Genomic DNA, 23407 nt, shown 5'->3' on the forward strand with positions numbered 1-23407 from the left:
GATCTAAATGTATACTAGATTATTTATGGGTAGCCAAAAATAACAGAAAAGTTGAATTGCAGATGTTTATGAGCACACATGGTACTCAAACTATTCAACCTTCCTGCAAAAGATGAAAACATGGAAAGAGTCCAGAGAGCATTTCACTGACTAATATGCTCTGAGCCAATAAGATTTAATGATTTCACTATTAGCATACAACAAATTGTCAGTGAAAATCACTGAACATCTATTCCATGAAATGCTCCCCATAGAACAAACACACAGGCCTGTATTTTGAAGTCGGGTTTAACTTAAACTTAGGTTTAAATAATAATAATAGTTCTTGTATAGCGCATAACACATCATAAATAACGTCTCTATGCGCTTCCAAAGGACTTGGATATTATTACCCTGGCTTTAGCCCCGCAGCCTTTACAGCGCTGTGGCATTTCAAGGAATTAATTCCTGCCAGTTGTGGTTTAACGCTATATAGCCCGGGCTATTTTGAAATTGCATAGCCCGGGGGGGACCTATTAGGCCCCCCCCTCAGTTCTCGGCCGTTTATCGACCGATTGTGACCATATTTGGTGTGTGGGTGTCTCATTATGTATTTTACAAGAATGCGTTGTCAAATTTGTGATATTTATTATCATTTTTTATTTATCTAATTAATTATGCAAATATTCAAATTTTTTCAAGGAATTTTCATATTTTTGTAGTTTTCCCCCATTTTTTGAGAAAATGCAATGGAATCAAGCATGTTAGTAGCCAGTCATGTAATCTAAAAGACAGCTCACTCAACTGTATTGAAATTGTATAATTATTAGATTATAATAGTAATTAATTATGCGCATATGCTAATTTTTCTCGATAATATTCTTGTTTCCTTCCGTGTTTCCAAATTCTTATGTATTTCTTTGTTTTTAATTTATTATGTATTTCTTTGTTTTAAAATCTCTATTTTTTATTGTTTTTTTAAATCTAGAATAGTTGGTGATAGCCCAAAAGAAAGTTATGTGAGGAAAAACAGAAAAAAAACATTCATCTGACAACACTTCTTGTAAAACCCATACATTGTACACACAAAAGTCAATGGAAATTGCCATTTTCGGTGACATTGGTCACGAATATGTGCTATATCTCCGCAAGTGTACCCCCGATTTTCGCAAACGGTCTCAAAATGTGCGGGAGATGTGAAAGAAAAAAGTCATGAAATTTCAGCGTATTATTTTTTTGCATTTAGAAATTATCGCGAAAAATGTCGAGGGGGGCCTTTTAGGCCCCCCCCCCCGCTATATAGGGTTAAGTATGGACAGCCAATTGTTACATAAATCACTAATAGTAGAGATATAATATTTCACCTCATTTGGCTCTCGAATCATTCATAATTGTGTAGGAAATATAAATAGATGGCTGTCTCCACCATCGATGATTCAGGAAAGAGCACAGTAAACATAAGAAACATACAAATTAATCAACATTTTGACACTTTTGGCTTCCCATAATTTTAGCACAGAGTTAGACCATGGACTAAGTTAAATCCGACTTCAGAACACGGGCCACAGTGTTAACAATGTTTTTTTCGACCTCCCATACTTCCCATACGTTTTTGACATAAATATAGACCGCGGTTTCATTTAAACTTGGGTGCAGATTATAGGCACGTGGAGTTTTGACTTCATGATTTCCGAAGAGGGGAAATTCTCATCTCGTCTCTGAGCTCGTCGATGGGCGTCTCCCAATGTCTCTCGAAATAGATGTTGAGAAGCAGCTTGGACTGGGGAGCCATCTTGAACACTTTGGGGATGTAATACTGGATGAGGTCTTTGCGATCACTGAATGAAATACGATTAGAGAAAGTGTAAAAAAATATATATAAGGCCAAGAAAAAGGAAAAAAGAAACAAAAAGGAAAGAGAGAAGGTAAAATATATAATTTTCTGAATATTGTGTAGAAATCTATCACGAAATTGTATTTTGTAATAAAAATATTGAAATTTGTGATTTTGCTTTGTGGGCTCGCAACTTTTGATAAATTTCAATACCGGTATGCTAAATATTTAGCCCCCTCATTCCGCCACTGAATACAAGCTAGCTTGTGAAAAATCTCTTGATAGAAAACACATTTGGAAATGTATATTTTGAAAAATTGAGAACAATAAGCACCTCCTTTTCTATCCCCTATCCCTCACTTCCTCTGTCTTTTAGTTTTATTCTTTGTCCCCATTCCTCTTTTATTCCTTTCTACCCCTCCTTCACCTTTTCCTTCTTTCTTTTCCTTTCCACCCCTCTCTTCATCTTCCTTCACTTCTTCCTACTCTTCTTTTTATCCTTCTCCCATCCTTTTCTTCTTGTCTTACTTTTCCTCCTGTCTTCTTCTCATTCCCTCCTCTCCTCCCAACTTTTTCTTGCTTTGTTGCTAATCATATAAATACAACCACATTCAGTTGCACTTAAATTCTGTACAAAAAAAAAATCCCATGATCATGAACAAAGATATGCACAGTACTAGAGGAATCATCACTGAATATGCGCACCTGGCTGATAACCGGACCGGTCCAAAAATGGCGCCCAAGGCACACATGGGTAGTCTGGTCTGGATAACTTCAAACCATTTGATGACAACCTCCCCCATGAAGTTGGTAGGCATGTCTAGGAGTGTATGGTAGAAATCATGCACCTCTCTATACCTCTGGAGGACGTAGGCCCAGTCTGGGTCGTCCACAAAGCGTACAGGGTCTCTGGTGTCGGCCGATATTTTCTGAAGAACAATAAACATAAAGTACACACTTTGCTTGTTATGATGCAGTCATGTGTAGGGGCGCACACAGCCTAGGTCTCAAGGGGGTGGAATCTGCCCCACCCCCCCCCCCCCTCCATAAAGCAGCTAGGTAAAAAAAAAGCCCAGCATGGGGCCCGTTTTATAAAGAATTACAACTGTTGTAACTTTGCCATTATGGCAATTACCATGGCAACAGGGCTCAGCACCCAATCAAAATCAACGTTACCATGGTAGTTGCCATAATGGCAAAGTTACAACAGTTGCATCTCTTTGTGAAACAGGTCCCTGGTTAGGGTTAAGAGATAATAAGTATATAATATCAGTAGTGATCTGGGCAAATGAATATTTTTAATGAAAAATAAATTGACTCCAGATTAAATAAATGACCAACAAAATTTATTCATAAATCATTACTATCATTTAGTTGGCAATTTCACCAAAAATACAATGCTAAAACTCAATAAAAAATCAGTATGATGAAATCAGGAATGGAACATTATCTTAACCCCCCCCCCAATGTGTACAAATTAGCTGCCTAGGAAGGAGAGAGTAAATTAAAACATTTTAATATTCTTCCTTCCTGACCAAGTTTGGCACTCTTGCGATAGTAGTTGGAAAACTCACATTTTTTGTCATGAAGTCATGATATATCTTCCCAAAGGTCTGATCAGGCAGCTGAGCAAGATAGTTCATATCCACTGTATCACTGTTGATTCGCGGCCTCTCCCTGTTAACAAAATTAAATCAAGTTTACGATTATTACATGCGTTGGTGGATCCAGGGGTGGGGGGCACAGGGGATACATGTTTACACGTTACCCATTTATATTGTTGCCTCTGCTGTTTTTGTGATATAGAGGTTTTTCTTTCTCACTCTCCTTTTTTATGGGGGGGGGGGCTTGGAAGATGATAAGATTCACACTCAAATTTTGATTTCATTTGTGCCCGTTGATTGACTGACTTATGATTCAGAAGAAATCTGTTCACTTTCTTCGACCACAAGGTTTGTGAATCCTGGCTCTATCAAACCTGATAAATGAGGAGTTTTCGTCAAACAGGGGAAGGGGAATGAATTGAAAACAAAGTAAGGATTTGTGGGCTGAAGAGGTTAAACGCACCTCAAGAAATATGTAGGTTAGAAAAGCCAAATCGCTTCTTGTATACCCATCCCACCTCACAGCTAAACACAAAACAGGTATACATACTCAATGTATACATGAATGATTCTAAAAATACCAAACTTGGAGGTGGTATACATGTTATAAAAAGATACCCCCTCCCCCTTCTGTCAATCCATACTGTAGAATACAAAGGAGATTGAAGCTATGTCATGGTTAAGTAAGCACGCTAATAATTACTTCAAACATGCTATTAAAAAGCCTAATATAGTTGTCACATTTATGTTGGTTTTTTAGTTTTTACTCAAGTAAGTTTTTAAAGTGAATGCATTGCCTGAATGAATGTTAACGCTTACATTACTTGAAAGGTAAATAATTTTCAATACAGATTTTCCTGTCAAATCATTTTATTGTATTTTGAAAAGGGGGAGTTATTGTTTTTATATATTATTATAAAATCCATTTGAATGTAAAAATGGAGAATTCATTTTCTTAAGTCTTCAAGTCTAGTAGAATGAACAAATCTTACTCAAGTATTTGTCTCCCAACTTCATCTTCTTGCATGAGTCTCAGAAGTCTAGGCAGGGCTACAGAACCAGTGGTTTCTCCTAGAACAGCTACCATATCTAGATATAGTTAAATGTAAGAGACATTAATTGAATTGAATTTAGTATGGGGCACTTATACTCATTTTTAATTATTCACAAAATAACTAAAATAATTAAGCACAGGCATATAAGTAAAAAGAAAATTGTGGTAATGAATTACCCAGCGTATGATTAGAATTCAGACATTTGGACAATCTCTGCTGACACTTGACTCAACAGACCCACTTCAGTCTTGCAGATTTTAGAATATATTTATAAAGTAATTTTACGTTCAGTTCAAGTTCAATCCAAGTCTATTCAAATCTACTGTCATCCCCAGATAGAGCTCCCCCCCCCCCCCTCTCTCTCTCTCTCCTATACCCCACTGGCCCCACATAAAGTCTGTATTGAGAGATATTTCAAACCATCGAACTAACTCTAACTACAGTATAAAAATATACAAGTAGGCCTATCCAAGAGCCATTAAGAAAAAAACTGCATTCTTTAAAGTAATTTTCACAAGACTAATCTATTCTTTCTTCTCAGTTCACATTATTGCCAGTCTGATTACTGCTACAATCATTCACGTCAATGAAACAGACTCCCAACCAACCAATGGTTTGTCCTTCTTTTGTTGGCGTGGAGTCCAGTCGGCTTGAGTGGGGCAGAACTCACCATGTCTGTATGGGTCATATAAAGACATAAATGCAGAGCCTGCCGTCAGTAGCACCTTCTGTAATGGACTAGTGGGGGTGTGCTGTTCGTACAGTAAACCATCAACGTTTGGATCACTTCTCTGGTCATGGCTGCCACCAAGTGGTGTACCTGGAAAACCTGATAAGGAGAGAAAAAAAATCCCGACAACTTTTCAACAATTTTTTTTTAAAGGTTGTCAAAGAAGAATGTCCTTGCCAAGAAGTTGACACCCAAGGCGGCAACCAAGAAGCCAAGAAACCAAAGGCTTCAATCTACAAGATATTTCTGACGGGAACTATAGTTAGTGCTTCTATCTATTCTAAATAAGTTAACTGGTTATTTGCTCCTTTTTCTCAAAACTTTTTCTTTTATTTTTCAGTTTTCACACTACATACTCATACAAGCTAACTTACTCCCAAAGTTTCATTCTTCTTTTTTAAGGTGAAGTTCACCCTGACAAAAAGATAATAAGAGAAATATTGCCGAAGGTTTGAGGAAAGTTCATCAAAAGAATAAAAATGTTATATAGACTTTTATATTTTATTTGCGACGTCTATGAAGACATGTAAGAGCAGCGATCCTACTGGTAATATTGAAAATCAATGAAATATGTGCTTTATATATGTAAAAAAATATTTTTAAATTTGAAAATAGAATGCTTAATTTTCACCAGAAAGTACTGATGGTGAGTAGCGGAATGAGTTTCAAAATTATTCGCGTTATGAAGCGATGGATGTTAATTAACCGACGACTCTAAAACCCATCGGGTAAACATGGTAAACACGTTCGTAGTGCGAGGTTACATCGCTATCACCTATCAGTATCAGTCTATCTCTATGTTTATAGCCTACTAACCTCGCAATAACTACTGGTAGTACTGTGAGTGGCATCGCACAGCATTACTCATTAGGCGGTGCTCGAGAGCTAGCTCTGAGCGGGCGAGCACTACCGGAGCCGGGGAAGCGGCGGGGGCCGGGCAGCCGCGGCGCGGCAATTAACTTACCCTTTCGCTGATTTTGATGTAAATTTCGATATATACTCCAAGTGAAATTCTGATTTCTCTTCATCCGCGTCGTCGTACTGAACCTATTGAACACAATAGGTCTATTACAAATTGTCAATGCCATTTATGCTTTAATAATCTTTATTTGATGAATGAACATTGGTCGATTGGACAGGTTTAGTTCCCTTGGCCTGAAATAAATCGAGAGAAATACAATTGAAGTTATCGATTAATCTAGAGCTGTTTGTAGCTTATTATTGCGCAATACCGTTTATGATAATAAACTATACAATGCGTCCCAGAAAAAAACCGAAACCGAGATTTAGCGATGATTTATCGTAACTTAATCATTAATAAAATAGACAAATGACCTACCAATTTAAAGCTTAGAATCTCTTCTTTCATCTGATATTACTTAAATTATTCCTCATTCACGCATAACTGAGCAAAAACAATTTGAAGAAAAGATACCAAAAAGTCATCTGGCGGGGGTATCTGAATTTCAAAAAGAAAATCACATGCCTAAAAAGTTCAAAATCTGCTCTTTTATTTGATACCTTAATCACAGAAAATGCTCAAAAAGTAAAAAGTTATGATCCCTCGAAACAATGCTTGTATTTCAATAATTTCATGAAATAAACGTGTTTTCACCGGTTTCCCACAGAATTAAGCTATCGCACGGTTAACAAAAGACTTAATACATGGCTGATCGTCAACAGTACGGAGTGTCGAGTGAGTTAACGCTAGCCTGGAAAAACCTCTTCATTTTATGAAATTATTGAAATTCAAGCCTTACTTCAAATAACCAGAACTTTGTTTCTTTTTGACCATTTTCTCTAATTGAGGTATCAAATTTAAGAGCAGATATTGAACCTTGTAAAAATGTGGTTTTCTTTTTGAAACCCAGTACAGCCCGCCAAGTGACTTTTTGGTATCCCCTCTTCAAAATGTTTTTGCTCACTCAAGTAATTTCAGATGAAAGAGGAGATCATAAGCTTTACAATGGTAGGTCATTTGTCTATTGTATTTGTGATTAATTTATGATAAATCATCGATCAATCTCGGTTTCGTTTTTTGTGGGACGCACTGTATACAACACAAAGCAACGGCCGGGGCCGTGGCAATAAATCCGTATTCACTTTTGAAAATAAAGGATAAGATCAAGATGGCTTCATTTCATATTTCAATAGTAAAAGCATGCCTACTCACTAGAAGGGGTTTGGATTAGGGGTCAATTTGAACACAATTCCGCTGCCTGGCTTAAAGCAAACAAAAAAAGAAGAAATATATGCCCATCGATCTCCAATTCCCTCCAGAAAATTGCAATTTTTAAGGGAAACAAAAGCCTTGCAAAACATTATCATTTTTTTTCTTCAGTTTATATATTGTCATATAATTCACTATAGTGATAAGCTTGCATATAACAGGGGCATCGATCCTGGGGGGCCGGGGGCACAGTGCCCCTCCACACTTTTTGAAGCACAGTGAAAAAATGGCTCATGAACGTGTTCTGCGCCCCTTCACCGGAGGAGGACCCGTCGCAGCTTCTCATAAATTTATGTGATACGTCATAATATCTAGCCCCCTCAAAATTTTGCCCAATAATTAACGCAATCTTTGTTTTAATATAATGCCCTACTGCCCGTTTTAAAAGAAAAGGTGCCCTTTTTCCCTGTGAACCCACTTTCAACTTCAATGCTCCGCTGCCCCTCCATGATGCATAAGAAAATAAATAATTCTTTTTTTTATTAAAGAATTAGTTATTACTTCGGTCTTTTATAACCATCAAATGAGTCAATCAAACTAATGTATGAAAGCAAAACAAATAAAAAAATAAATGAAGTCAAGCAGTATACGGGCAAGGTGCGACGCCCTTTTCCAAGTTATGAATGATGAATGACGAACATACAAGAAAACCTACGAGGGGCCTGGGAACTATTTTCTAAGAGGGGTTCTCTGGCTTCTTTGGTAAGAAAAAAAATTGACAAGCGAAAACCCGGGCAAAATTAACACAAAACAAATCAACACTGTAAAAATAATGCTGTTTAAATTCTAAAGCAGAACTATACTGTTTAAATTCTTACAACTGTTTAAACTTTTTAAACAAGTTGTTTAAAAAGTTTAAATAACTTGTTTTTAGAGTGACTGACAGGCTGAAATAACTAACACGTTTTATGTACTCTGACTAGCACAACTCATACAAGGGCCTACACTGTTCTTTGGCGAGCATATTAAAATAGGGGGAAAAATCCATTTGAAATCTTCACAGCGGGATAAAATTTACTTTAAACTTAACTGAAATTTACGGAATTGCATTTAATTTCTGTTAATTTATTTCACTTATTTTACTTGAGCTAGGACTTGAGCATGATTGACAATAAATTTGACAAGTTTTGACTTGACATCCACATTTCAGACAAAATGATTCCCATTCGCGATACCATAGCCTTTGCTGCTGTCAGATCATAAAAGAAATTGTCTGCAAGTTCAGTTGACCAGTGCAGGCACGTTTTACTTTTTTGTGCACGAAAGTTGGGAAGGAAAATGGCAATATCCATCACCGTTCCTCGTGAAAGACGAGTTTGTGATGAATTCACAGAACCTCAACGATTAGTAACACCAGGAGCAACCATTACAGCCGACCCAGATTTTATGAGGTGATGACAGTGCAGCAGCAGCGCGCAGCGACGGGGAACGGCATTCCCATGGCCGCTGGGCCTGGCCCTGGGGCCGAATAATCGTCGTGGACTTGGCCCTTCACGTACGTGAATCCCTCCAACTCAGTGTAAAAAGTGGGCGGAGCTAAATCGGATTTTCGCGCCTAGCAACCCCGTTAGCAACGCCTGTAAGCATCGTTCTGCTCACTCTCCATAATGTCTGCGATATTAAAATCCTAAAAACCAATAGAATCGTTAAAATTTAGTAAGGCTGTGAATGTTTATCATTTACATTGACTATCGGTGTACAAACTCGTACCGAATTTACCAGCAAGTGACTTTTATATTACGAATTACCAGCCTTTTTAATGAGTGATACAAAGTGCCAAAATTTATGAGAATATAGTGTAAATTTTGTATAGCATTTCAAAATCCTTAATTTAAATATTTTCATAATTTTTCATTGTTTTAAAAAACATCTTATTACATTTAGTATAATTTTCCCGAACTGATAACGTTGATAGATTACTGTTTCTCGGCTTTATGAGGAAATGGGAGGCCTTCAAAATCAGGTTAATCTTTGTTATATTTCTAAAAGAAAATTGTTCGATTCGAACTACTATACCAACTGATTGCCCGAAGGAGGGTTATCCTCTCATGATGTTGTGTAAATGATACATTACAATATATTTTAGGAGTGTAGTAATCCATGTTAGATAACATTTTTAAGGATGAGTTTCGTAATGAAGAGAAAAATCAAGTTCATTCTTAGCACGCGAGCCGCAGAATGATAATTTTTAGCGTGCGCAGACATGGCTGATCCCCTAGTGGTGTGTCCCGCGGGATTATCTAGTCCCATACTGGTGTCGGGTGGTATATTCCACGTACCTTGTCCCCTTGCAGTGACCTCTGTTGAGTTATATAGTGCTTCATTTTGATACTCAATCCGTGAAATACCGATATCGAAAAATGCCCGGAATAAACCTGACACATATTAATGATTTCATTTTCGAGAATTATTATTTCTTTCCTGCATGAATTACAAAACGTCAATCTTATAGGTCAAGAATCATGATAGAAATTGTCAAGATTTGGAAAATGTAAGTTTGCCGAACGGTCAACAGTATCTCACTGTATGTTAAACAGACAATATAGAACTGTATTTTTTGTAAATTCCACGGTCGCCTTAAAGAGATGGTATATACAGAAGAAGAGGAAGGGCCGGGAGCCGGGTTCAGGTGTCTCAAGCGGATCGGGAGAAAGGGGGGGGTCCTTTTCCCACTCTCTTTCAAATAACCTTATTTTCTAATATTAATTCCTGTTGTTTATCGTGGAATTTTACCTTTTATCATAATTATAATTCTATACAATATGAGGATCCTACTATAAGTTTTCAAGCTGTCCTGTTCAAGATTACTGATTTTTTTTCTGTGGGTCCCATTAGCCCCTTTTTCATCAGTCATCTTCTCGGTGTCTCTGCTACCAAGATTGACTAGGGAGTGCAGGGGGGGGGGGGCGGGCATAAGTTATCATCACTCACTTTCGCCCCAGACAAGTGTCTGTTTGATATATTTTATTGCAAGGGCTTCTCTTTTCCTCCTATAATCTCCCTGTTCTCTCTTCCTTTTGTTTTTGTGTTTGTGACATTTTATATCTCAAAGATCAGCTCTCCCAATCTAAATTTCAACCGTCTCATATTATTCCTTCCCATCTGTTATGGTCAAATTCTCCTCCAATAAAACTAACCTATTAATATTTGCCCCTCTTATTTCTACCGGCCTGCAATCTCATTTTGGCCCTTTTCAGTATCCCTCATCGACCCCTCCCCATTGCAACTCACCATGATTTTAAGTCATTATCACGAGTCATTATCACGAGAGCATGGATAGGAATATTGCAGATCTATAAAATTGCTATTACTTTGATTTTAAAATAATTTGAGTACCTCCCCCCCCCCACCCGGCGGCCATGCAGGTCGGTTTTATATGTCGCATGATGGTAAAAGGTGGCCGTGGAATTTACAAAATATACACTTTTTCTATATTTTCTGTTTAACATATACCGTGAGATACTGATGACATTGGGCAAACTTAACAAGATATTTCCCAAACCTTGATAATGTTGTAATTTTTAACTATACAGTCAATGTTACACATTCTTGACACTAGGCAGTTTGACTTTTTGTAATTCAGGAAAGAAATAATAATTACCGAAAATGAAATAATTTATGTGTCAGGTATATTCCAAGCTTTTTTAGATATCGGTAAACTATTAATTTCACAGATTGAGTATCAAAATTAAACACTAAAACTGTACAGTGGTCATCGCAAGGGGAAAAGGTACGTGGAATATACAACCCGACGCGGTATCGGACTGGATAATCCGAACGGGCAGTCAGGGCGATCAGCCCTGTCTGCACACGCTAAAATTTATTATTCTGCGGCTAGCATGCTAAGAATGAACCTAATTTTTCTCTTCATTACGAAACTCATACTGAAAACTGTTATCCAACATGGATTGCTACACTCGTAAGTTGTATTGTTATGTATCATTTACACAACATTATGAGATGATAACCCTTCTTCGGGAGAACAACGGTATAGTAGCTCGAATCTAACGATTTTCTTTTAGAAATATAACAAAAATTAACCTGATTTCGAAAGCCCGACATTTCCTTTTAAGCGATGGAGAAAATAGCCTACCAACGTTATCAGTTCGGGAAAATTATAGTTAAAGTAATAAGATGTTTTTTAAAACAATGAAAAATTGTGAAGATATTGAAAATAACGATTTTGAAATGCTATATGAAATTTACGCTATATTTTCATAAATTTTGGCATATTGTATCACTCATCAAAATTACTGGTAATTCGAAATCTTATCCACATTTGCTTGTAAATCTGATATAGGTTGATACACTGATAGTCAATGTAAATGATAAGTATTCATAGCCTTACTAAATTTTAACGATTCCATTAGTTTTTAGGATTTTAATATCGCATACATTTTGGAGAGTGAGCAAGACGGTGCTCACATGCGTCGCTAACAAGATTGCTAGGCGACCTACCGCGAGAGGGCTTTTATAATGGCGGGCTCCGCTGAGTTGATACATAGCCTATAGGTGGTTCACGTACGTGCCTTGGGAACGGGTATTTTTGTTTTTTGTTCTCGGTTTTTCCCCGTCTTTTTTGACCAGAAATATTTAAAGTAATACAAACATGACAGAAGTTGCACTAAACATGCTAAAAAAGTTTGTTTCAATCTTTAAGTTTCTGTACAGTAGAGGTGCACGGCCATATTGAATATTGGAGACTGTCTCCCATGAGAGAGATTATCTCCAATATCAGAGACTTTTATAAAGAATTTGGGTATCCAATTTCAGAGACAGTCTCCAGTTTGGGAGACCAATTTTCTTTGTTTACATTTGCTTAAAAAGGATTACCTTGGTGGCATATAAAAATGTGATAAGCAGATTCCTCATGAAACATTACCCCTTTTCACCGTCTACTTTTAGTTTTGTTTTTATATTAAGGATTTTTCTTGTCATCCACACACAAAAAAAATGGGCTTCTGATCTCAGTGGGACAAAAGTTTGGGTGGAAAAAATCATGCTTTTGTTGGTGTTGTTTCTTTTGTTCTTTTGCAAAGCAAGTCTCCAATATGGGAGATTGTCTCCCTTATTGGAGAGAGTCTCCCATATTGGCTGTGCGCCTCTACTGTCAAAACATGTCGGAAAGAGACATATTTTACATTACAGATCGACAAATTAATACACCCCCTCCTGTTTGTTTGTGATTGTAAGGAGACAATATAGTCATAGGGCCTATATCACACTCCTTTTATTAAACAATTTCATTCTTATGTCTTGTTGCAATATTATCTTGTTATTTATATAATGCACTAAAGAACCAATTGTACTTATCTAAACGCTTACAGATTCAGTCATTGGATTTAGGCAATCATTTCCACAGACAACGTATGCACATCTTCCACTCCCTGGAGAGTATCTCAGCCAGTCGCCAATGAGGCGCACAATGCTGGACAATGTATAATGAGTAATGACATGAAGCATAAATTGGATTTGGTTTCAATTGGTGGGTTGTTATGTGAATGTCTCATTCAGATTATAAATACGAATAAGTATTATCTAATGTGACTTGTTCTATTATTAACTTATAATTAAAGACTGAAGTTTTTAATATTTCCTAAATTTAGACCTGATAATTGGTAATTCTGACAGGTTTTTGGAAATACATGTGCATAAACAGAGTGAAACAATGGCATTTGGTCGAGGGAGGGGCAGCCCCAGGGCAGAGCCCCCAAATAAATTTATAACTGAGGTGTTCTGTTGTGATTAACCCCATAAATATATTTTTTCTTTAAATAGAAAAATACAAAAGTTTTGTTTAAAAATCAGGGTATGTATCTGACACAAAATCCAAAATAACATATGGTTGATGAAAGTTTATTTCAATCAATCAGAGCCGTAAAAATTGGTTAGGTAAATGTTACCTCAGGCGATGGTTTGTGTAGGCTCCACTACACTTCACTACCGCTACTCTGGAAGGTGTAGCGGAGGGTAGCGATGGTGAAGTGTAGTGGAGCCTACACGAACCATCGCCTGAGGTAGGTGACCATATATAACATGTATGTACCTCAAAATCCTGTTCTTTATCGCTGTTCTCTTGACTTCAAGAGAGCTTTGCAGATGGTGGTTTGCTGCCAATATTCTAATTTTGTTAATAAAATTTTTCTTTTAATGTTTTGCTTTATTTTGGTCAATATTTTTTCTGCTTTTTTTTGCACTATGTAGGGGCCATGGAACTTACATGGAAGAAGATGAACTTATTGCATCGGTAGCAGGAGTGGTAGAGACTGTAAACAAACTCATCAGTGTCAGGCCTCTCAAAACAAGGTTTGTTATTGTCTGTTTTCTTTCTTTCAGTCATATCGCTATGCGAGAAAAGGGCACAGTATTCAACAACATTAATTCGTTATGATCTAAGTTTCCAAGGTAGTACTTGTTTCTTAATTAAGGTATCCCCCTCGAAAAGAATTAGTTTTCTAGATGATCCACGTGGTGAAAAATATGTCATCTATTCAATAGAGTTATGTGTATTGATTTATTTATTGAATATTTGCTCAATCTCAGTCTATCTTTAAAAAGTAAATCCTTTTTGTTAGAAATATAAAATTTTGGATTATTGTAGCAGAGTTAACAATTTTTTAATTATATCTACATTGATTGACTACAATAATGTTTTGGCTTTCTGGCCGTGATTATGAATGTATTAAGTCCCACTGAAAATGGTTTATGATGTGTATTTTATCATTGGTTGTATCTTTTGTTATCGTTAGCCATCTGTTATTATTTTCAACAGATACAATGGAGAAGTCGGTGATGTCATTGTTGGAAGAATACAGGAGGTGAGTATGTAATCTCTGCAAGTGGAGTTTAAGACTTGAAATACCATTCAGCAACACAAAGTGAAAGGTTGTCTTTTATTCTGTGATATTCTTACAGGTTTGGCTGTAAAGAAAGAAAAAAAATGTCCTAACTTCCTACATGATGTCATTCTGTCATATTCCTATCAGAGAGTATATATGGAAAATTGTTTTAAAGCCTGATGAACTTTACAGGTTGGAATACAGCACTGGAATATAGTTTTCTAAATGTGTTTCACAATATCATTCTGACATATTTCTAGAATGTAGGCAGGAGATATGAAAGATTGTTTTCTTATTAAATATCTTGGAAGATATCAATCTGACATATTCCTAGAATCGACATGACAAATAAAGGATTGCTTTCTTAACTTCTTGCACAATATTAGTCTGCCATATTCCAAGCATTTAAACAAGAGAAATAAAGGATTGGTTTCTCAACTTCTTGAACAATATCTTTCTGAAATATTCCTAGTATTTAGACGAGAGAAACAAAGGATTGTTTTTTAACTTTTTATGTGATATTGTTCCATCCTATAGGTAGGACAGAAGAGATGGAAGGTAGATGTCAATTCCCGTCTCAATGCCATCTTGATGCTATCTGCTGTCAACCTTCCTGGGGGAGAGCTGAGGAAGAGATCGGCTGAGGATGAACTGAAGATGCGTCAATACCTCACTGAGGGAGATCTCATCAGTGTATCCTTTGATCACCATCATATTTCCAAAATAAAATTGACCAGATGGACCCACTATAGAAGAAAATTTGGTACATTGTAACCTGATCTTCACCTACATTGTCTACTTTCCCTTTGGTCTAATACAAGTTTGTGAATCGTTTGGTCTAATTGCCATTTAACCTAGTCACCATTTTGTCTAATTTCCATGTAGACTGTACCATAGGTGGCGGAAGCGGGGGGGGGGGGGGGGGGGGGGGGAACTGTCCCCCCCCTAAATTTTTAGTAGATAACCTTTTTTTTTTGCTCGTCAATTTTGTTTCCTGTGTCCCTCCTAAATTCACGTGGACCCCCCCCCCCCCCCCGAAATGTTTTTGTTCCCCCCCCCTAAAATTTGGGTTGATAACCTTTTTTTTTTTGCTTGTCAAATTTTGTACCTGTGTCCATCCCAAAATTTCAGGTGAACCCCTCCCCCTAAATTTTTTGGCTTCCGCCGCCAATGGACTGTACACATTTTGCCTATTATGTTCTTGGTCTCTAGGGTATGATGAACTGTTTTTGGACCAAAACTTTAATTTGACAAAGTGCAAACTCTTATTAGACATAGTAGAAGTACAACCCATAAAGATTGTGCTGTAGGGAATAATGTTACTTCTGAAATTTGTTTAGAATTTCTGATTGGTAAAGAAAAGCTTTCAACCATATTCTGTACAGTCTTATGTAAAAAATTGCTACACGTAGGAAATTTGGTGTAGCAGACGTGAAAAAGTGTGGAGCACATTGCAGTGCGATAAAAGGAAAATTATTCTGTGTGCTGTATGTGTCCCAAAATGAAGAAGAAAACTCCTTGACAGACACCTTACAGGCCGAGGTCCAGTCGGTTTTTTCAGACGGCGCCCTCTCACTGCACACAAGGAGTCTTAAGTACGGGAAGGTAAAGTAATAGCCTTTTTATTTATGTTTTTTTATACTTTCAAAGTTGAAAATAACAATAGAAAATGGTGACCAGAACATCAGACAAGTTTATGAATGTGTTATTTTCTTCGGATTTACTTTGGAGATACACTGTACACTATATTCTGTTCGAGGTAGACCTCAAGACTCGCTAATCAATGATGGTCAGCAAGAATTCAAGTTCTCAGAGGCAAGCTCTGTTTAGAAAGTGAGCAGAAAGTTTGAATATGTTAACATTGGTAAATAATTGTTACCTATTCCTAAACCTTTATTTCTGTCCACCCCTTCTTGTCCTAAAGCTTTCCCCAATGTCAATTGCTTAAAGTTAAGTCCCCCTCAACTTGAATGTATAGGGGAAAAAATCAAACAACTGGAACATCCAACAAAGTTCATCCAAGTTAAATACAATATGCTGGAAAGCACTTTGAGCTGTACATGGGAAAAGTGCTATATAAAAAGTGGCTGCTATTATTATTATTACGAGTTAGGGGAGTTGCAGCATTTTCAAGTCTTGCTTGTTGTTACTAAAAAGTAACATCAATTGATCATGGGCCTGTTCGTAAAGACTTAGAATTATGAATACTTGCCATTATTGTGACTACAATGATGAAAACCTTGATTTTGATTGGCTGCTGAGTGCTGTTACCATGGTAGTTACCATAATGTCAAAGTTGCTATAATAGTAATTCTGTTGAAACGGGCACCTGGCCAGCTTACAGGATCCCTTGTAAACTAGATTACTTGCAGCTCTTGGGATTGTGTAAAATACCATTCGCAAGTTGAGCACGTTTAGAACAGTATTCACTTTCTAATCAATCTTTTTCTTGTCTTCCTATGGCTACAGCTAGGGCAGGGTATCATGGTGCGAGTGTCGCCCTCTCTCATCAAGAGACGGAAAACTCACTTCCACAACCTGACCTGTGGAGCTTCCATCATCTTGGGTAACAACGGCTATGTTTGGATCAGTAGGACGCCAACAGAAGAGGAGGAAGCACCGGATGGTGGCTTCATCCAGAATCTTGAAGTAAGTTCTGTCCTTTGAAGTCCTTAAAGATTGAGATACATTTTAAATTTTAATCCTGACATGAGAACTGATTGGAAGAGGTGAAGACTCCAGAATCTTGAAGTCCTGAAGGATGAAGATTAGTTTTAGTTGTTACTTTAGGATACCATAGGAAAAGGAGGTGGCACCAGATAGAGGCTTCATTCAGAACCTTAACGTAGCTCTGTCCTTTGGAGTCCTTAAAGAATAGAGATAAATTTCAGTCATAACATTAGAACTCTGTCAGAATAGGAGGCACCAGATGGGGGCTTTATCCAAAACCTTGAAGAAAGTTCTGTCCTTTGAAGTCCTTAAGGATAAAGAGAAGTTTTAGTCTTCACATAAGGACACCTTTAGAAGAGGAGGAGGCAACAGATAGGGGCCTCATCCAGATTCTTGAAGTAAGTTCTCTCTTCAATTTCAATCTCTCTTCACTGTGTCTTTATTTGTTTATGTTTATCTTCTTTCAGCCCGTCCCTGATGAGGACCGAAGGGTGTTGGCACGGTTACGGAACTGCATCCTCGGTCTGGCTGATCACAGGATGATGTTGTATGATACCAGCGTCATCTACACCTATAATGCCTCAGAGGAATATCCAGTAAGTTATAATGATATGTGTAGGCTTGTGGCATATACACAACTATATGGGTGTATGTTTATGTCCATTCATCAACCATTTTATTTAGCTCTTTAAATTAATTAAAACATCAGGATAAAACGTTCCCTCTTTTTCAAAACGGCCTATTGACATAGCAATCTAACAACATATAGCAAAATACATGAAATAACTTAATTTCAGATTCTAATAGTTAAGGGGGAAAAAACTGAGTAACAGGTATTATTAACAACAATCATCTGAGACACAAATGTACATGTGCACCAGGGTTATAAATATCAGATTCAAAATATTAACCTGCCTGAAAATATGTAGAATGGAGAGCAGAAAGAGTATTACGAGAAATGGGTTTTCTTGTTATTCTTTTTTAAAACCGAGTAGAATTTGCGTTTTGTAGATCAGAATGTTAAATTATTCTGTACACTTCCTCCTGAACATCATATAATTCTGTCTGTATACCCACAAAGAAAAAAAAATCCTGCATACACCAGGGGTGGTATGCTGGAACGCTGTCATAACTTTTGTCATTTCTATCCGAGATGTGACACCGCTATGATTGTCACAAATAGGTATTCTGAACATTGTCTTTTCCCTGTCATATCTCTATAAGTTCCCGCCCATCTTTTCGGAAGCAAACCAATCAAAATCATTGTTAGTTCCCAGTGGGAGCCATTCTAGCTAATAGGAAGGCCCGTGACAGGTAGGGCGTATCCCCAATACAGTTGTTGGCATCGCGCAACTACGCGAATATCGATGCGCTTAATTACCGAGAGACAGGGAGCTGTGAAGGATTTTAGAGAAGTAGAAAAGAAGGAAAACAGAGAAGAAAATGAGGAATTAATGTGTAGGGCCTAACTAATAGTAGCATGAAAATATAATATTGAAAATTGTCATGGATGATGAGTGAAACTAATACCACAATCTAATCTAAATAATATCATTATATGCTTGTTATTCAGTTGGCAGGGTATTGAGATATTTGGTACTAAAAGATATGACAAAATTTATGACTGCTATCCCCCTGTCATAACTTTTGTCATATCTTTTGCTTGTATAAAAGGTTACGCGCATTTAAAGCCGCATATTTTTGGTGCGCGCTAAAGAGAAGAGACAAATTTATGACAATTTTTGTGACAAAAGTTATGACATCCACCAGAATACCGATTTTGTCATATCTCTGAGAAAAGATAAATTATGGAGAAAAGACAATGTTCAGAATACCGCCCCTGGAAACTATCAATAGTATTTTTTTGCTGAAGTGTCTCTCAGAATGTACTTTCATTCTTTATCTTTCAGGTTGCCGACCTGCTGAACCCTGACATCATGAAAGAAGTCATACTCTTGGTACGACAGAAGCTGAGTCAAGAAGCAACGTAGTAGATCCTTCAAGAACATTCCATGGCTCAGACACATTCTTTGATTAGATTCTCCTGGCAGAAACTATCTACATGTACATCGCATAGTCTGACCAGAGACTCAGTTGAACTATTCTCTCATATATCTGTCACTAACAAAATACGGACAAGACATGAAAAAGTCTTCAGGGTCAGACGCAAGAATTTACAAGATTCTCCTGGCAAAATCCTGGAGATTGTGTCATGAAGTGTCTTGTCAGTGATTTTCCTGGCAAAAAACCATCTACATGTACATCGCATCGTCTGACCAGAGACTAGGTTTAACTCTTCTTCTGTGCGGTCTGTCACCAAGTGAATCAGATAAGACGAACAAAAATAGTCTCCAGGGTCAGACGCAGAAGTTATTTTATTTATTTATTCATTTCATTTCCAGGCAAGAAAACATGACAGCAATAGAAACATTTCAAAAGAAATGAAAAATTGAGCACCAGCCAATGCCTGGGGATCACCTAAAAGAATTGAAAATTCTGTTGAGAGATTCTCCACATTGGCTGGTGTCTACATGGAATAACACAAAATAGCAATAAATTCAAACATGTAATTACAATTCTACATGTCTATAAATTAACCTTCATCATAATATGAATAGAGAAACAAAAAAACAAGGTTATCAAATTAATACTTTAAGAAAAAATGCAGATTGGGTCAAGAATGGACAATATAGTCCAGGCAGAATCCTTGAGTATGTTTCATGAAGCGTCTTGTCAGTGATTTTAACTGACAAATTTGCTGTGAGCCAATCAGATTCAAGGATTACAGTAGCTTATAACAAATAGTCATTGGAAGTCACTAAACAATCTGTTTCATGAAATGACCCCAGGTACGTTGCATCAGGGGAGCGTTTCATGAAAGGACTTGTCAGACGTTTTATCCGACAAGTAATGTTTTATCCGACAGTTACCATAGTAACAGTGCCTCACAGCCAATCAGAATCAGAGAAAGATGTCAGATCTGACAACTTGTCGGACAAAAATGTTGATGAAACACTCCCCAGGTTTCATTGATCGATGACCTGATTGAATTCTATAAATGTGGTTAGCCAGTGCTACAGAAGCGAAGTAAAACGGAAAAGACATAATAAAGGGGGGAATGGAGAAAGTGTACATATATGTGGCTGTAATTGAATACTGGTAAGCCTTCTCAAAGAAAGAAGCAGTGGCCCATTTCATAAAGGACTTGCAACTGTTGTAACTTTGGCATTATGGCAACTACCATGGAAACCTTGATCCTGATTGGCTGCTGAGCCCTGTTACCATGGTAGTTGCCATTATGGCAAAGTTACAACAGTTGCAAGTCCTTTATGAAATGGGCCCCAGGTCTGACCATTAGCCAGCCATTGTCTTATGTTCTTGGTGTACTCAACTTTTTGCTAGTACATTTAATCAGATTCCAACAAAGAATACCTGGGACAAAAATGTTTAATTTCAGTGCTTCATTGAATATATTAGAGCATGATCGTGATTTTAATGCAAAAAGTGGTATAACTATGTAATTCTGATATGTTTACACACCTATCATATCAATACAATGTCATAGAAAATTATCATCGATGATGCATATGACACTGTGCTGATCTTGGTTGATGTTTGATTGCCGAGATCGTGGCAGGCTGGGGATGGGGGCTACCATATGCTGCCTTGCTCCCTCCCCAAGTCAGGGAAGTGCTCGAAATAGTCCAGTACAGAACACAAATGAAGATCTGATTAACAATCAAATTTTCATCAATAATGGGGTCATAACATTTACAATAGGAAATCTTAAATGGTGTCCATAATGTCTCTATTGCAGTACTGATATAATTTATGTCATATAAAGGAGACTAGATAGCATGGTTCATTGAATATTACAATGAAGGTACTAGTAAATGAACTGGCTGTCTAGCATGATCAAGTGATGGTAATAATGCTTGAGTAGTGATGATTTGACCACCTGTTTTTTTTTTTTGCTATTGAAGGAAAGGTACTAATGCATTAAAAATTGGCCAAGTATCTTTACAAGTTGAACGCATTGATTTGAAGCATATGATTATTGAGAATATTTTGTTGTAAAAATTTGTGAATAAAACTACTTTTAAAATTCACTGTAACAGACTGCCAACTCCTTTCTCTGACCTACTTTAAGTTTGTGTAGTTATGTATGTATGTAAAGAAAAAAACCCTCTGGATTACTCAATGTTTAAATCAAATGCCAATTTTTCATTGCCATATTTCTTTAGTGAGTGTGTTTGTGTGTGTGTTATCGGGTTTAACTTGGACCTTGGTCTCACTCTGTGTTAAAATTATGGGAAGCCAAAAGTGGCAAAATTTTTATCAATGTTTCTGATGTTTACTGTGCTCTTACCCGATTCATTGATGGTGAAGACAATCATCTATACTTCCTAGACAATTATGAATGATTTGAGAGCCAAGTGAGCTGAAATATGATATTTGTAATGATTTATGTTACAATTGGCTATCCATACTTAAACCACAACTTTAAACTTGAGGCCAAGCATCTGTAATAGCTCCATTGTTTAAGTTAAACCCGACTTCAGAATACGGGTTGATGTGTTTAAGGGAGTGGTCCAAACAAATTATATGTAATTGAAAGCAAATTATATTCCGCATACTAGAGTCTTGCTATAGGATTGGTCAGAAGTCGGTCACATGATAAAGGGTAGTTTCCCCGACAATCATTACTTGCAGTGATGGAGCTAGGTATGTGTTTCACTGACCTATTCACCCCACATGAATTAGTTTGCCTCAAAAGTTGTAGTTTGCAAATCATTTTCACCGATGGTGATTATTTGCTTACTATCGATTGATTAGTTTTAACTTCTACAGAAAAGTTGGTAAAGACGGCCTTTCATAAATATAGCAAAAAATATCTATTAAAGTTAAAGACGTCTTTGACCTCTACCATGTCAAATTTCTGCCCAAAATAAAAAAGACAAATACTGCAGGAGGGGGGGGTCATCATGCAGTTTGTAACCTCTACACAAACTGGAATGGGGTGCAAAATCCAAAAAAATCAATCATACTAAATTCCTATGTTAAAAAAATATTTAGTATAATTTTGTTAAAATTGATTTAATCTTGGCCTTTAGGGAAATTCATTCTTACGCATGTGGAATTTGGGGCTTCTTATTTGAAACAAATGTTTATACTCATTATATCTACAAGTAGGTGGTTTACTTCTCACAAAGTTTAATACCATAGGTTCTATTAAACAACCCCATTTGCTCTAAATAAATTCCATGATATTGATAAACATTCGGGGAGCAGTTTATGGGTCACATAGTGCAAATACAAAGCTCCACTCTTTTTGAAAGCAAAACTAGATTTCACAAAATACCATGGAATGGGAGGAAAGATTATAAAGCCATTGAGTGGAATTCAAAAAGGTGGTTTGAATGAGAATGATAACCATAGACTATTCAATTTTTCTGGCAGAGGTACGCTTCATGATAGTTTGATCCAAGGATTCCCGGTACAGAATGCATGTGTTTGGTAAAATCCACTGGATTTGCACTTGTCATGATTTTGATAAATGGATCGATCAATTTTTAAGTTTTTAACGGTACTATCAACACATGGACTAAAGCAGGTATAAATATCAATTTGCTGGAAACCTCTATTGTGCAAATCTAGCACATTTGTTAGACATGCCTTCTTTACAAGATTCATTTGACTAACACATGCCTTCTTTACAAGGAATCACTGAATGATTTTAATTGAGGCGTAAGTGAAATATGGCATACATGTAGATTCAGTGTTTGCCATAAAATTTGAATAGTCTATGGTTACCATCTTTGTGTATTCCACCCATGAATTCTGCATCATTCTACACCCACCCCCAACCCCTTCTCCTATGTTCCTCATTCTCTATTCTTTCAGATTTTTATTTTTCTTCCATTCTCAATGTCTCTGATACTGTATCTCAATCTCTCTCACACGTTATTTCAGTCATCAATGCCCCCTCCCCCTTGTCCCTGCTTCATATCCAAGTATCACTATTTCAAAATTAGGGCCATTTCAAGGTATGAATGAGACGATTACAGACTGAAACATAAGATACTGTACAATTAAGAGGGACCACAAAGACTGAAAAAAGTGAGGGAAGTCGTGCTTCACAAAGGTTGAGCCTGACTACTCACATTTCAAATTTTGAGTGGCATATAACCAATTGTAGCATTGGTCATATGTGTATATCGGTCAACAAGAAAAAAAAAACCTTGAACACCCCCCCCCCCCCCCCCCCCCCTGGTCAAGTAGAAATAGTTTCAATCAGATTATCAACTGTATTTTTATGCTAATTGTCATGGAAACATCCTTTCAACCCATTTTCTTTTTGAAAAAAAGTTTAAAATTGATTAGTTGACCAGCCAGCATGTACAAACATATTGAATGAATATCGACAATTTCAACTCATAACAAGGCAGGAGAATTTATAAATTGA

At 36.9% G+C, this 23407-nt stretch overlaps 2 protein-coding genes across 2 annotated transcripts; one reads left to right on the forward strand and one right to left on the reverse strand.

Annotated features, from left to right (window-relative positions):
* Positions 1 to 1567: 1567 nt before the first annotated feature.
* LOC121428746 (ubiquinone biosynthesis protein COQ4 homolog, mitochondrial-like) lies at positions 1568 to 6358 on the reverse strand. Its single transcript, XM_041625561.1, has 6 exons — positions 6167 to 6358; positions 5143 to 5301; positions 4410 to 4506; positions 3388 to 3490; positions 2519 to 2742; positions 1568 to 1817 (listed from the first exon to the last, which is right to left on the reverse strand). Exons 1-6 carry the CDS (start codon positions 6288 to 6290, stop codon positions 1661 to 1663), a joined length of 864 nt encoding a protein of 287 aa, XP_041481495.1. The 5' UTR covers positions 6291 to 6358; the 3' UTR covers positions 1568 to 1660.
* Positions 6359 to 8641: 2283 nt separating this feature from the next.
* On the forward strand, positions 8642 to 19476 carry LOC121428882 (exosome complex component RRP4-like). Its single transcript, XM_041625757.1, has 8 exons — positions 8642 to 8823; positions 13637 to 13738; positions 14205 to 14250; positions 14809 to 14964; positions 15808 to 15876; positions 16741 to 16920; positions 17409 to 17537; positions 18852 to 19476. Exons 1-8 carry the CDS (start codon positions 8711 to 8713, stop codon positions 18930 to 18932), a joined length of 876 nt encoding a protein of 291 aa, XP_041481691.1. The 5' UTR covers positions 8642 to 8710; the 3' UTR covers positions 18933 to 19476.
* The last annotated feature ends 3931 nt before the right edge of the window (positions 19477 to 23407 follow it).

The sequence above is a fragment of the Lytechinus variegatus genome, chromosome 15 (genome assembly GCF_018143015.1).
Source record: "Lytechinus variegatus isolate NC3 chromosome 15, Lvar_3.0, whole genome shotgun sequence".
Taxonomy (NCBI): domain Eukaryota; kingdom Metazoa; phylum Echinodermata; class Echinoidea; order Temnopleuroida; family Toxopneustidae; genus Lytechinus; species Lytechinus variegatus.